Source organism: Neopsephotus bourkii, unplaced genomic scaffold (genome assembly GCF_033783945.1).
Source record: "Neopsephotus bourkii isolate Nb327-2 ecotype Australia unplaced genomic scaffold, CSIRO-AGI_Nbou_v1 NB_1388, whole genome shotgun sequence".
Lineage (NCBI taxonomy): Eukaryota > Metazoa > Chordata > Aves > Psittaciformes > Psittacidae > Neopsephotus > Neopsephotus bourkii.
The window spans coordinates 1,794,931-1,810,645 of record NW_026901866.1 but is presented as its reverse complement, the minus strand read 5'-3'; the positions used below and the strand labels follow the sequence as shown (position 1 = coordinate 1,810,645).

Genomic DNA, 15,715 nt, shown 5'->3' with positions numbered 1-15,715 from the left:
GTTATGAAAGTAGTATCCTGGGACCTTGGTCCAGGCTGTGATTGTCCAGTGCTCTGAGTTGTAGGCATCATCGCAATGTTTGGTTTTCTTGTGGTGAAATAACTAAAGTGGTTGTTTTTCAGAGTCCGTTGTTGCCTTCTGCTGAAGTTTATAGTGAATTTCATTGATCTCAGATATGCAGCAATGGACCTCCTAATTTTACTTTTAATAACTACTGATTGTGCATCAGCTTCATGTGGTTCCCCTTCCCTTCATGGCTATTTTAAGTTCACCTCTTTCTGAGGAAGCAGTAATGTTGCTGTTAGTAGATTAGAGCATCAGCAGCCTCCTGCAGCTTCATTATAGTCCTTATGTTTCTTATAAGGCAAATATAGATTTATAGAAACCAATTCTTGATGTACTGCTTGAAGGAGGTATGAAAGGGCTTGTGAAGAAAGGTAGGTCACCATGACAATACAGATCTGTGCTTCCTTCATTACATACAGTCTCTTTCTGTTACAAGTTCAATGTTTGTAACTAGATTTTCAAAGCAAGTAGTATACCAGAGCTAAATGACTTTAAAATAATGTTGTCTTCTGATCTCTCAAGTGTTCTTTTTCTAAGATTACAGGTCACAGACTATTGAGAACAATGTTTTCTAGTGAGGGAGATCTGAGGAATGTGTTTTCAGAGGAGATTGGATTAGAATAGATTCTTACTGCTTTCAGCAGCAGCTGTGACATCGCATTGTTGTTTGATAATGTCATAAGAAGGAAGAAGATTAACAGCCAAAGCATAAGGAATATTTTGTCCTCTTGATAAAAGAAAGCTTCCTTCCATTTTCTCTTAAAAGTCTACTTAATATAGTTAAAAAAACAAAACCAAATCCCCACTGTTCATGTAGATAGGTTTTCTTTTCTCCGCTTCTTTTCATGTGAAAGCTTTTCCAGTCATACGATTGTTTGAAGTATTAAGGCATCGACAGAGCCTTGGACATTGTCATTGGCATACAGTGTTGTTGGCAGAGCTGTGATTAGAATTCAGGAGTTCAAGCCTTGCATGCTGGTGCTCAGTCTGTTTGGCATATTTTTGCCTCATGGTTACAGAATAAATAATTCAAGATAGGATTTCATTTAGATGCCTAGATACCACATCCAAGACGAAGTAGGTTTTACGGGGAGTTTTGTTTTGTTTTGGGTTTCTTTTGGTGTTTTTTTTTTTTTTGTGTGTGTGTGTTTTTTTTTTTTTTTTTTATATGCAGTGCCAGGGAAGCAAGCCTGCATTAGAGGGCAGTGTCTTATCCCTTTCTGGAATATTAGGGTTTTGGTACCCCAGGTTACCTGTTGTAGATGGATTAGTTAAGAATTGTGTAAGCCCTTGGGCCTGTACCAAGATGTATAAATCTATACAGTGTTCTTTTTGTGTTAACTTAAAGTTCTACCCTTGTGTCCTGTTTTTAATTGCTTGTGTAGTTTGACAGCTGATTCTTTTCATTCTTTTGGTGTACTAGCAGCTCCCCTAGGAGCACTTGGGAAGAATTTTTGGGTTTCGTGCCAGGACGATTCATATTCAGACTAGAATGACTATTTATGAAAGCTGCCTGGCCAGAGACAATTTATTATAGTAGAAACAAGTTGAATTAATAGATGGCAGCAATAATAGGATAGAGATTGCTTGTTTATGAACGGAGTATTTTAGTGAGCAAACACCAGCTGTGCATGACTAAGGATGGCACAAATCCAGTTGGGAGGCTGCATGCTTGTGCTGTCACTGTTAGGCAAGCTCCCCAGTCAGATTTCCTTTGACTCTCCTTTTCTTTCCAGGAAGATTTACATTTTTCCCTATCAGATGAAATGGTTTTTATGTTGCAAAGGACAGAGGAGCAAATAACACCATAAGGAAAAAAATCAGCATGTAGGCGTAAGCAAGTGGCTTCTGCTTGCAGTGCTGGGGGACGTGATTAAATGCATCACTTATAACTATTCCAGCCTAACTCTTTGTCAGGGGATTACTGGGTCAAGCTGACGAGGACCAACATTTGAAATACAAAATTTGAAATACAAGTGTGAGTTATTTTAGGGAGTGGCCTTTGTTTTAGCAAGCAAACCCACTGGTTGCTGAGCAACGTAGTATTTTAAATGGAAGACCATCCAACTCTGTGTCCGCATGCAGGCAGGCAGGGCGGGCTGGCAGGGCAGGCTAGCAGCAGAGGGAGTGCGGGAGGCCGAGCATGGTGCTTCTCCCCCTGGCGTTTTGTTTAACCTCCGGCACTGAAAGGCCAAACACTTTGTCTTGTGATGTAAATAAAGCTGGAGAAAGTTGATGATTAGCTACATGAAAAACACTTATTCAAACTATTATCACAGTCAAAATGTCACAGTGCAGGGTTTGTTTTTATTCTTGAAGCAGAAAACTCGTGTGGATATATTATATGCATACACGGTTAAGAGGTTTCTCACTAATACATAATAAGTTATAGCATAGACATTATGTAGTTGTGAGCAGAGTCTTTGTGTAAATTCACTGTTGTGGTAATAAAACTAGTTTTACTTATTTCAAACTGCATATTTAATCAAACAGCACATTCTAATTTTGAAGCTACCCAAAACCCACTCAGCCTATTTTCCTAACATTCCAGCTTTTTTTCAGATATTTAGTTCTTGCAATTAAACTATTTGTATATAGGATAATACTTGATTACTGCATTAATAGGTAACCTCACAATGTATATACATTTCTTTCTGGTAAGGAAAAAAATTCCATATGTGGGGAACAAACAAATCTAGAAGAATTTAGGCAATAATGGGCTCCTTCATTGAGTAGAAGGAAGTTCTTCAGTTGTAGAAGAAAGTTCTGACCTGTTTTATCCTCCTCCTCTGCAGCTTTCCTAATTATTAGGGTTTGATTTCTTTACCTTTGTTGCTTAGCAAATCAGAAGACTTTAGTTGCTATGGATAAGGTGTGCATACTTGTTACTTAATGCTAAGAAGTGTCAATAAAGCTGGAGATGCCAGTTAGAATTGACTTGGGTTATTTTGCAATGACAGGTCAGGTTCTATATCAGCTGAGAAAACGAGGGAATAGAGCTTGAAAAATCTTACTGTTTTCCAAGTAAAAAATGAGTAAAATTTGAAATACTTTTCAACACAGGCCACTAAAAAAGTAAAACAAAAATAAATAAGAAATTCCTCAAATTAACATATATTCACTTGAATAAAATAAAACTATTTTTGAAGCATTGCATGTCCGTACCTGCAATCCTGAGTCAGTATTACCTGCATCCTAGGTCTTCAAGTCATTGAAAGCTTAGTGCAGATGTCAGAGACTGATGTGAAAGGTGGAGCAAGTTTACAATGATTTGGCATGCTGTGAAAGCAGTGAGGCATCTTGTAGAGGTGTAGTAATGTTTGGGAGTCTGTTTTGGGTTTTGTTAATTTATTTGTAAAATTGTACTGTCTTGAACTTTTCAATAGGAAGAAGAGAAGGCTCTGGGGAGACTTTACAGCAGCCTCCTAGTAACTGAAGTGGGCTGACAAGAAATCCAGAGAGGGACTTTTTACAAGGGTGTGTAGGGATAGGACAAGGGGCAACAGCTTTGAGCTGAAAGAGGGTGGATATAGATTAAATATTAGGAAGAAATTCTTCCCTGTGAGAGTGGTGAGGCACTCAAACAGGTTGCCCAGACAAGTTGTGGATGCCCCATCCCTGGTTTGAGTAGCCTGATCTAGTGTAAGGTGTCCCTGCCTTGGCAGGGGGTTGAAGCTAGATACTCTTGAAGGGCCCTTCCAACCCAAACCATTCTATGATTCTGTTATACATAATGTACAAGAAGGCCAAAAGGGGTTGAATTCCTGGTGTCTGATTATCCAGAAACCTGACTAGGAGTTACTGCAGACTCTTGTGGAAGAAGTGCGAGAGAAGTTCTGTAGCTGGCAGAAAATTAGATGATCTTCATATGAAGGAAAAAGGCTTTTAAACCAGTGGAAGAGTGAGTGTTTAAAACAAGTCTGCATTTCTAGGATACAGACTTAGGCAACTGCAGAGGTACTTTATTGGCTTTAATCCAATTTACAGCTAGGCACTTAAATAGTGTGCAGCTGAAAGAGTTGGAGAACTAGGGATTTAAAGATGGGTATTCAGTGTGTCAGTATGTCAAACGAGGAACCTAGAGCCTGTCCTGATTTTAAGTTCTCTTTTGTCCTGTGTGTTGCTGCTTGCAGTTTGGGATTAGCTCTAAGTCTATAATGACATTAAAAGGGTAAATTGAGAGTCCTGGTGATGGATTAAGATCACCAGCTTTAAAAATAACTGGTACCTTCATTTATCAAAGCTGGTTTTTCTGTCTTTGGAATGGGCTGCAGGTGCTAAATCCTGGGAGCACTTCTAGTGTAGGGAATCCTTCACCGTATGGAACAGTATGTCATTAACCTGTGCCTTTGCCCCCCACAGGATGAACACCAGGGAATTCTGGGGGTCTGCAGAGTTTATTTCAAAGTAAAATATCCAGTAATGTCCAGTGCCCTACCAACTATGGAAAAACTCACAGAAGATGAGCAAAAGTAAATTAATGCTGTCAAAGAGTCTCTGGATGTTTTAGCACTAACGTAGGTTATGTTAAGTAACAACTATTTATAGTAGCTTTTTTGTGAACTAATTTTTTGCCTTTTTTTTTTTTTTTTAATTCTTTCTATGTTGGCATAAAGTCTTTTGTCAGCCTTGTTCCTCAATAAAGCATTTGGCAACTTGGAAGAAATCAGTGAATGTCACCAGATTCTTCCCTGAACACAGTATTATGTGTGGAGAAGTCCTCTGTGGTACATGAATGGAACTGGTTGCATTTGGTTGAAAAATCTGTTACTGGAAGATGTAACTGATTTCGTAGTTAATATTACCTGAAAGACAAAAAGGGGAACCTGCATACAGGAAGTGCATTAGAGAGACCATAGTTAACAGGAGGAAGGGTACAGATAATTTTGTCATTACCGTGGCCCTATGTCATCTGTACAAGGACCAGGTGTAGTAAAACTCATCTCCCTAAGAATACAAACAGTAGCAATTGAATAATTTTGAATCTGCATAAGGAAAAGCAAAGGATGCAAAATGTACTGTTTTTTTAATAAGATCTCTCTCTGCCAGTGTAGAGGGACTGTGTCTAATATGGTGTTCAATAACTTCATTTTAATTATCTCCCCAAAAGATTTTATTACAATTAAGCTCAGCGCTTGAAAATCATTAATTCTGGTTACAGCTATGTTGCAAATCTTTGTCGCTCACAAGGTGACAGTTGTGAGTTCAGAGGCTAAACTGAAGTTTAATTATGTTAAGAATTTTGCAAGGGAAGTTAAAGGATTTTTTTTTTTTTTTTTAGTGAGGTTATCTATGCCTGTGGTTTGTACAATGCACAAGATGAAGCTGTAGGATTCCCATCTTTAAGGGATTTATGCAAGAATATCTATTGATGAAGCAGTTGTTTTTCTTGTAAATACAGTATCTGTGTCTGAAAACTGTAGGTGAGAGAAGTTTCTAAACTGGAATGAAAACTTTACTGTGTTTGTACTGGGGTAAGAAATGTGGTGATTATATAAATATATCTTTTGCTGAATATTTGTCAGAAATGTTTAGAGAGGTCTAACAAAGCAAATCAATATCTTGTTGAGAAAATGAATGGTAATGAAATAAGAAGGATGATGTGGTTGATAACATAAAAGCAGAAGATGAAGAGGAGTTATACTTCTTTACCATGGTCCTTTATCCTGTATATATATATTTTTTTTTTTTTGTGGTGTTGTGCTCACCAGTGGTCAGATGAGACCACGACAGCTAGCACCAACACAGCAGGAAGAGCAAATCCTAGCAGTAGTTTAGCCTGGAGGGGAGAGAGCATTTAACTCGAGAGAGGGGAAACCTTAAAAGGATCGATAAAAAGGCAAATACGAACATCACTGAGTGTTTAAGTATACTTTTTGCTGAACAGACCAAGAGAGTACCAAGAGAGTGTTGGTACCATATTTATTTCCAATTTTATGTTTTATCTGCCTGATGAAGTACTGGTAAGAATCTCACTCTGTATGAAGAGGTTGATAGTCCTGTCTGTGTTAGTTTAGTGTATGAAAACCACAATAGTAGCTTACAGTAACATGGAAGTATTTAATTAAATTGTATGGGACTGGTTACATTGTGAGTTTAAGCTGTTCAGAACTTGCAATAGTGCAACAAAAATACAGGTCTTTAGAAAGTATTTTCCAAGTGTAGTGAACTTGATGATTGATTCAAAGTTTTTTGCACAGCTGGGGAAGTGGAGGGAAAAGGGCAAATGTTAACTTGAGAGCAGGTGTTTTGAACTTGGTTGTAGCTATGCCAGCTGGAAAGATGGAATGCTGTTTATTTAATAGCACAGGATAGAAATGTTTTTATAAGGAGAAAATGCAGTCATTAGAAGATGGTGGAGTTGCACCTGAATCCTTTTTCTGCAGAATGCTGAGGACAGCTGTAGCAGTGGTGTGTGCTGTGCCCTGCAAAACAGTTGGAAGCAGGGGACTTAGACATGCTTGGATGTGCTTTGAGTGCTGTATTTCTGTCTACCTAACACCAGTATTACTTAAGAAAAAAAAGCAACTTGGCATCGGTATGAGAATATGCATATCAAAATAATGTCAGAGGATGTTAGAGGAATCCTAGAGATTTTTTTTTCCCCTTTTTTCTTTCAGTTGCCTTTTTGCTCCTGCTTGTGATCCCCTGTAATCTGTTCCTTCTGTCCAGATGTTTTGTGGCTTGTCTGATGTTATGCATGTGTTTTAGGGTTTGATTTTAATGCAGCAGTATTTTGAAAGATGTACAGATTTATATGAGGTGTGGGTTATATGGGTGAAAACACAATGTTTAATTTGGGTTTTTTTAATTGTATTAAGTAATACATCTGAATTAAACTTTACTCAGAATGTGAAGTATCTGGTGTTGGTAATTCTGTTTAACAGTTTTATGTGGTAGCATCCAGGTGTGTGAAAATTATTTTGTCTTTTGCGGTTTTAAAACATTATAAATGCTGGAAGAGATGATCTGGACTGTGCTGAGCCTGTTTTAAAAGATCCCTTGGTAGCTGCCATTAATGCTTTTCCAAGATAATTGAACCTTGAGTAAAGGGTTGTTACTACTATTCTGGAGATGCTTATGTATTGCAAATGCAGGGATAGCTGGGAGAATCAAAACTCAAAACCTTAGCTTATTGGGCCAATGCTTTCTGCATAAGCTGCTATTTTAGGCAGTATGAACTCTTTTGACTTAACATGTTCAATTGCTTGGTGAAGTAAAAAGCGTACCTGAGGCTATCTTTAGTGAAGTTCTGCCAGTGACTTAAAGAATTTCCAAAAGACTTTTCTCCTATAATCCTGTAGAAAGCACCATGCTTACAGGAGCACTTCTGCTTTCATTAGCATGAGTTGTAGAAACTGGAGAATCTATTATTTTTCCATTTGAAGACAACTGTTCTATTGAACCACATCCACCAACAAAAGCAATGCATCTGGGAAATGGGCATCTTTCTGAATTTTTAGGAAGTGACTAAATTTTTTTTCTTTTTTCTTTTCTTTAAAAAAAAACCTGTCAGGTTTATTGTTTGGACTTGAGACAAAGATCAGCTTTTTAGTTTGAAGTAGTAGCTGAATTTGCAAACTCCTCCTTGGTAATTGAGGGGTATTTTTCTCCAGTGTGCTTGCATTATTCTTAATTTCAGGAAATTTGGTATGCTTGCAGATACATTCCTGCTGACTCTTAGGAATAGGTGGCCTGTAGTGGTAAAGATCTGATTATGCCCAGAAGGTCACAAAGTCAATCTAATTAATTTAGCTTACCCTAAATCTTTAGTTCCTTCAGGCTGAAAACAAAACTGTAGTGAGTTGTAAGATCACTGAGGTTAGTCAGTGGGTAGTCATGATCCTTGCTGGGGGGGAAACCCTCAAAAAATTGAGGGAAACTATCTCAGTCAGGTTTAAAACACCATGTAAGTTTTTCTGCAAATACTTACTTTTATTTGAGAAGGAATTATGCGGTACAGCCCCTAGATGATGTTTTGATGGGTTTGATTAGCTGCTGGCACAGATAAAGGGATTGAGTCATGAATCTTTCTGATCTGTTAAAATACGCATTTTGTACAAGAACAAAGAAGCTCTAATACTGTTGTTGATGTCTTTGAAATCTAACACAAAAATGGGTCTTTTCAATCTTTTTGAAATTGCAGTTTTCATACAGTAGGCAAAAAGTAGGATAATTTGTCATAGCAACTCCTGAACATTTTGTAATAGTTTTAATAAGGTTATACAAAGAAAATAATGTTAAAAATTTTAAATTAATTCATATAATTACGCATGCTTTGCACTCTTCTATAAAAAAGCATTTTGAATAACTGAACCTAAATTTGGTTGATTTTTGTAGTAAAAACTTATTTTTGAAAGTAAATAGATTATATATGGTAATGCAGTTTTTACTTCTTGGTTGTAAAATTTAAGATGCATTTGGCTTATATTAGGTAAATTTAACACTTTAAATTGTTCAGCTGTTAAGGCTTCACGGTTCAATATCAACAGCTTGAAAAAACAGAAGAAGGAAAAAAAAAAAAACCCAGAAGAAAGCAACCCCCATGTAAAACTCTCCAAACCTGAATTATTACGTGTGTTGTAGTAAAAAGGGTCAGTCTTGCTTCTGGGGTATCTAGGCTTCTATGAGTTGGTTTTGGTATCTTACTTAAAATTCAGAAGTAGTGGCCAGGATACCTGGGGTTTTACTCCAGGTGCATTTCTGTTAACAAACAAACAAACAAGCAAACAACAACAAAAAACCCCAAACCCAACCAGCTAAAACCCAAACCAAACAAACCCAGCCCCCCCAACAAACAAACACCCCTCCAGAAAAAGAACCATCAAAACTAACCCCAAAACAAAGCAAAACCCCAAACCAAAAAAACACCAACAAGAAAACCCAAACTGATTGTGATGCCACAGAATATACTTCATGTTCAGAAATCCTGTTCAAAGGTAGAGATGCTGTATACTTGCATTAAAAGCCTTGCTTATACCTTTCTTCTAACAAAAAAAGTGATAGTTATCACTGAGCGTTTGTCTTTCTCTCCATCCTTCCTATCAATACTGTGATAATAGAATGGCTTAATTTATGATATCACATTACAAAAGCATCATCCAGAAAGTGAAGCACACATTTTGAAACACTAGCAGTGAAAGTCTGATTTGGCATTGTTGGAAGAGCTCCCATTGCTGCCTTAACCTTTCAAACAAGCCCTTAAACATACGTGCTTGCAATTTTGCAAAATGATGAATACAGTTAGCTTTTTATATAGAGAAACTTGATGTTCAGCGCTTTAAAGGGCTTGCTCTTTACTACTTAATTTGCATAATTTGGTAATTGGTAGTGTGTCTTGCCATCTGTAGGAAAAACAGTCGAGTTTCCACAGAATATATATATATATATGTATAAAAAAGCACATAGAAATCAATCCTATAAGTCTAGACTACGTAGTTGAAATGTACCATATGTAGTTGAATAAACCCATTTTTAGCATTCTTTTGTGCTAATGCATTTGATTAAAATGTTATGCCTGCTTAATTGGCTTCACAGACTTGCATTTCAGTATTTTCAAGATGTCAGCAAATGTCTGCAAATGTTTACGCTGGCCACTTCAACAGAAGATAAAAATACGGGTTTTCCCTCCTGTGGTCAGTAATATAACTCAAATTACATTAATTCAAGTATGTTTACAAACAAAATTTGTTTTTTACTTTTCAATAAAATCTGATACATTTAAAAAATAAAATTTTATTTCTGCATAAATTTCCATGGAATACAGAGAATATCACTTACAATGTTTTAATATGAAGGCTGTGGTCTACTTTGTGAGTAAGAAAATGTGCAAGTGAGGATTCTGTGTGTTGTGAATTGATTTTCTGAAGACGTCTGTCTCAGCTTCTAGAGATGTTTTTATATTTATGCTTCAGTTGCATTTCAGAGAGAAAAGAAACTGATATGTCTAAAATCAAGAGAATATTTTTATTTGTATGGGCAGTTTTTACATTTTGCTCAACTAGTAATTCATTAAAGAAGACATGTTTTGACAAATACTTCCATTTGTTTCTTACACAGACAAAAGAAGTTGGTTTGCTTGATGCAGACATATATGGACCTTCAATTCCAAAGATGATGAACTTAAAAGGAAAGCCAGAATTAACACCAAGTAAGTGGAAGTAATTTTTTTTCTTGCTGTCTTCTTTGTGCATGGGTGAGCATGGCTCACTCATTGGTGTGGCACAGAGGGAATGCAAATAGAACATAAAGACTTAGTGTATTTGTTTTATTTTATTTTTAGTAATGAGGTTGCTTTCAAAGCTAGCTTGTACAACTAGGAGCAATATTCAGTACTTGGGTTTTTTTTTGGGTGGGTGTTTTGTTTTTGTTTTTTTTTTTATGTTGGGCCACAGGCTTTGAGAGTTTTGTGGATTATTACTGGAGAAACTGTCAAATTGAATACTTCCTAGATTTAAGTACCTGGCTTACAAATATGGGCTTTATTAAATTAATTTCTAAGAGAGAATACTTGGTTTTAGTTTTTGGGTTTCTGTTTTGAAGTCAAAGACTAATTATGTTGTGAACAAATAAATAAACGAATCCTCTCATGTATCATCAGTAGAGTTTGACTTCCCTGATACAAACTGAAGTATTCTTGTATTTTCTTGTACTTTGGACCCCACTGAAGGTGTATGTCATGCAGGCCATGTTTTCATGTGACAGATTTTTTTGCAATGAATTTTTCATTTGAAGTGCATTATGCAAGATGAACACAAAGGGGACTGTGTTGTGGTGTTCTTCATATCTCTCCTTTTTTAATGTGACCTTGATTTTTAACTTTCCAAAGGAGATGAGGTAAAAATTCGGTTCTCCATTTATTTTATTCCTCACTGTCTGAAAAATTGATAAGATAAATTTGAACTTCTTACACATTCTGCTGTGCTTTTTGTCAATCCATACAAAAATTAAATCCATGTTATGAGCCACAGATAAGCAAGTTGCCCAGTCTATTTTGTATGATCATACAGATTAACTTGCTAGGGATTCAAGAACTGAAGCGTATATTCAGTTGAGTATTAGGGCAGCTCAATTTTGTTTGTACATAAATTTCAGTTACTAGATACTTTGGGTATATAGCTGAGAATTCACCATAAGCTTTTGTCTTAACATATTTCAAGTGTTAAAAATACACAGTTCAATGTAATGGAAAGAAATTGGAGGATTTCCCTGAATTTAAATTGGTGCTGTTGACTTCTAAGCACTAATATTTTGATCACTAAGATGTATTCTCTCTACTTCTGTGTGGAATGTACAAGCAAATATTACCATGATTTAAGAACTTTCCTTATTTTTTAACTGACAGAAGATGAATATGTGTATTTCACATCTGAACACATTACACTAGTCTACTGAGGAACTCATGTAGTCATTCAGTATGAATGATAACAGGATAGAATTTGAATTTCAGGAATTCTGTTCACTTCTCTGTGTGCTTTTAACTCTTGAGTTGCTGAAGCTGTAGAGTGACAACAGTGACAGTGCTGACAAAGTAGCTGACATGATTTCATTGTGAAAGTAGGAATTTGGAGGGCCTGGGAGGCGTTAATTGTGAACTTCCAGTGTTCCTTTTAATGAGTGACAGGTAGGATAAGCTTGCAAGGAAGTGATCCATCATGGGGGGGTGGGGTGGTGTTGTGTGCATATGTATGTATATGTGTGTATATATATGTGTATAGATACAATATGTATGACCCTTGTATGTTGGTATAATGAGATTTTAGTGTTATTTTCTGGTTTCTTGTTACATTTTCAGAATAAAACATAAACTCTGAATAAATAGTTTTTACAGAGATTGAGCAAAGCCAGGCAGTTCAGTGTTAAAGATGTGCATTAACAATGTATACATAAGTCAATTAAAAACTTTTCTTTCCAATAGCATAGCAGTAAAAAATTGTGTTTAAACACTATTGCTGTATTCATTGTGAGGCCTGGATTTGTAAATGAAACTGTAGAGTAACCCTTTCAGGTTCTGACCACTCTTGCACTCTTTGACTTCTAGTTCTTTTCTCACACGTAGCAGCTGAAAAGGGATTAGGGATGTCCAGTGCTGTACAGAATAAATCCATGAAGCAATTATTAGTTCTGAATTGAAATTATTGTAGTTATGGTATAATTTAAGTTTTCAAAATGAATTAGGAGTTCTTAGTGAGGGGAGAGTCTATAAATAGAAGACACTCCATTAATTTAGTTTTGCAAACTGTAGTACATTGGAAAGTCTGTTAACATTTAATAGGATGTCATTCAAAATAGTATAACTAAACAGTCAGGGAAATGCTGTTTAATAAGTTCACAACTGAATTTAATTAGCTAATGGAGGATTATCTAACTATGGAATAAATATTAGTATCAGCTACAGTATAGGCACAGGACAACACTTTTAATGCAAGTAGCAAAAGCATTACTTCTATTCTTAGCCCAAATAATTTACTTAAAAGCTGTTTTCTGGCTTAGTGAACTGCATAATTTATTTATTTTTATTTTTTTTAATCTGCCATTTAAACTAGCTGCCAGAGAGTAAAAGCTATTATACTGCCGAGAAGACATTGCCATTTTGCCAGATAAATATAATGTTTATTTGCTTAATTTAAATGATGATGAAGGTTATGGTATGCTTTTTTTTTTTTTCTTTATGACAGTTGAGCGCTCTCTTAATATTTCAAACCTTTCTTGCCTTTTTATGATGTCCTCAGTGTCTTTTCCTTAATAAAATAGTATATTTGAAGGATCAGTAGTGGGCATCTGTGTTCCAAATTTGGAATAGAAAGTAATTTCTGAGAGAAAGCTAGCAGTAGTTATGGCTGCCCCATTAAGTCTGATAATACTGCAGGGGCTATAGAAACTAAATTCCTGATAAAATACCAAAGTCAGAAATGGGCATGTGCATTTTTTCACTGGGACACATTTACATGTCTGCTAATCTTTAGACTGTGATTGCTGAATCTTGTGACAGAAAGTGATAATTTAAAATAGCATCTGTTGAAAACTGCTTAAAGATGTCTGCTGAAAATACCAGGGGATTGTAGTGCAGCTATTTGTGGGTTATAAATAGAAAGTGGACTACTTAAACTGAGAAAACACAAGACAGGTAGGGTAGTTATTGAGGTAGCCATGCAGAAGTTTCTTGGTCTAACATACGGGTTTAATTTTAAAAGTACAGCTTGTATTCTCAAAGAACATTGTCATGCTTTACCAGCAGAACTCAATCGTGATTAATTTAAAGAAAACCAAAATCTGATTCTTTCAGAAAAAGTCATAATTGCTATTGCCATTACCTCTGGATTTGAGAACAAATGATTTTTCGATTGTGTTTAGTCTAATGATATGCTTTACTCTATTTGGAAGAAGTCTGAACTGAAACCCTGTGTTTTACGTTTGGTGAGGCCTTAACCCAGTTAATCAGGGTGACTGGAGTAGTCCCATGTCTTACATGTGACAAAATAATGATTCAGAAAGTTATAATTAGTTGTGGTTTATATTTTGGAAGCTCTTTCATATGTGATGAGGTAGTTCAAAATGTGAAGAATACTGAAGTGTTATATACTTTATTCTGGAACTGATTATTGCCCTCAAGCTTGTAACAATTAACCTCAAGCTTGATTAATTCAGCTATTGTTGGATTCACTTGTGGAAAAAATTGTTGACATTGGGAGGGAAAGGAGATGGAGGATACTGAACTCTACAAGGAATTATTTATAGGCATATTTATATGCAGTTGTTAGCTGCTGTTTAAAAAAAAAATAAAAAAGCCCTCGGGACAGTTAATTTATTAAAATTTTATCCTTCATTATGCGTAAGTTCAAACTTACAATTACCAAAAAGTAAGGCAGAAAAGTATAAGATGAGAAATGTAGTGCAGTAATTAAAGTCTCTTACTGAGAGCAGTCTTTTTTGGATAAATGGCAAATCAAATTTTACTAAATGCTATTGCAGTATGAATTACGGAAACACTGTAACCTGAAAAAAATACATTTCAAGTACTTGAAAGTGGAAGTGTATTACTCTTTGTGTTGTTAATCCTGGAATGCAGTAATTATAAATGTTTTAACATGCATTATGGCTAGAAAATTATTCATTACCTCATGAAGTTCACTCTTAAGAGATACAAACTGTTTGCCTGGTTCAACTTTTATACAAATTGGAATTAAGTTGCAAAATGCTTTTCTTACAGTAACATTATAGATACACATTTTATTGTATATACATAAGTGATAGAAATTATTCTTTTTTACTTGTATATTGAACACATGTACCTTTATGCTTATTTCAGAGGAATAAATGTTTCCATCCCTCTCTTCTGGTAGAAGTAAAATTCAAGAACTGTATCTAATTCTGAATTTTCACGGTATTTTTGTGTAGAAATTTCACTTCCATGTTTTTGTTTTTTTTTCTGCGAGTTTCTTGCTCTATTTTCCCTCTTTTGTTCCCCTTCTCTACAGTACGACGGAGTGGCTTTTCAGAATAAAGAAATAAAGTGGAATACATCAAAAACAGAAAAAAAATGTATTTCAGTCCTTTCCCTATATTGATCGGTAGCTGAAAGTGACGGAGTTTAAAAGTTAGCATCAGTTTCCTTGGCTTTAGTTGGTGGTCATAATTTTGTAAAGTACCTAGAACTCCACTTTGCAAGGGGTGAAATTGGAATAAAATCACAGAAGGATGCATGAGGGAGTTCATGTGAAGTGCAAAAGAGAATATTTAATATACCCAGAAACACTTCTTTTTTACGTGGAGGATCAACAAGTTTACTATCGTTTACATCTGTGTTATCAGTGTCCAGGTGTGCTTTGAAAGCAGTTTAAGTCCCTTGTTAGCTGGAATGTTTTTTGAAGTTAGATCTTGAGCTGAAGGTAATATGTAGGGAATGCCTGCCCCTGGGGTTCCTGCTTCTCCCTGTTCTGCTTTACTGTTGTCTGTGACACTATTACGTGGCTGACCTGGGCAGTCCCCCTCTCACAGGAACCAGTCAGTGCTTCAAACACCATGAGCCTTCCCAGAGGTTTTGCATATCAGGACAAAAGCCTTGAACTGAATGTTATATTAGTCTGTATATTATATTATAGTGTGTGTGTATATATACATATATATGTATATGTACATATATGTATATGATACATATAATATCATATGTATAAATTTATATAGTATATTAGTGTGAGGTGTCCCTGCCCATGTCAAGGGGGTTGGAACTTGATGATCTTAAGGTCCTTTCCAACCCTAACTATTCTATGATTCTGTTCCGTTCCTCATGGGTATAATGAACTAAAAGAACACACCCAAATTAATCTATTAAAGCTTTTGATCCATTATAAATAATCTTTTTTTTGGCTCTGTGGTTTGTTTTAGCAATTGTAAGGAAGCTGTGATGAAAGTTAATGGAGACATACTTAAAACTAGTCCTGTATTAGTATTTTAAACCTAACAAATCAGCAGTGCTTCAAAATGTAACAAAGGTATGACTAAATCACTGTGCTGTTTACTTGTGTCAGACTTGCTTTTGAAGTAGAATATTCCAGCAAGCAATTAGTTCTTTTGCTTTTAGGTAGGACTGATGAAGTTGTATCTGCAACACAATTCTGTTAATGAAAAAGCTTTTACAGAGCTTTGTTTC

The 15,715-nt window shown here is 35.7% G+C and overlaps 1 protein-coding gene across 1 annotated transcript in view; it reads left to right on the top strand.

The window, feature by feature from the left end:
* The window catches only part of NUBPL (NUBP iron-sulfur cluster assembly factor, mitochondrial), an 89,045-nt gene that overhangs the window by 8,670 nt on the left and 64,660 nt on the right, over positions 1-15,715 (top strand). The window contains exon 4 of the mRNA XM_061367608.1: positions 10,126-10,216. Within this exon, the coding sequence (XP_061223592.1) occupies positions 10,126-10,216 (91 nt within the window). The remainder of the gene's footprint in view (positions 1-10,125; positions 10,217-15,715) is intronic.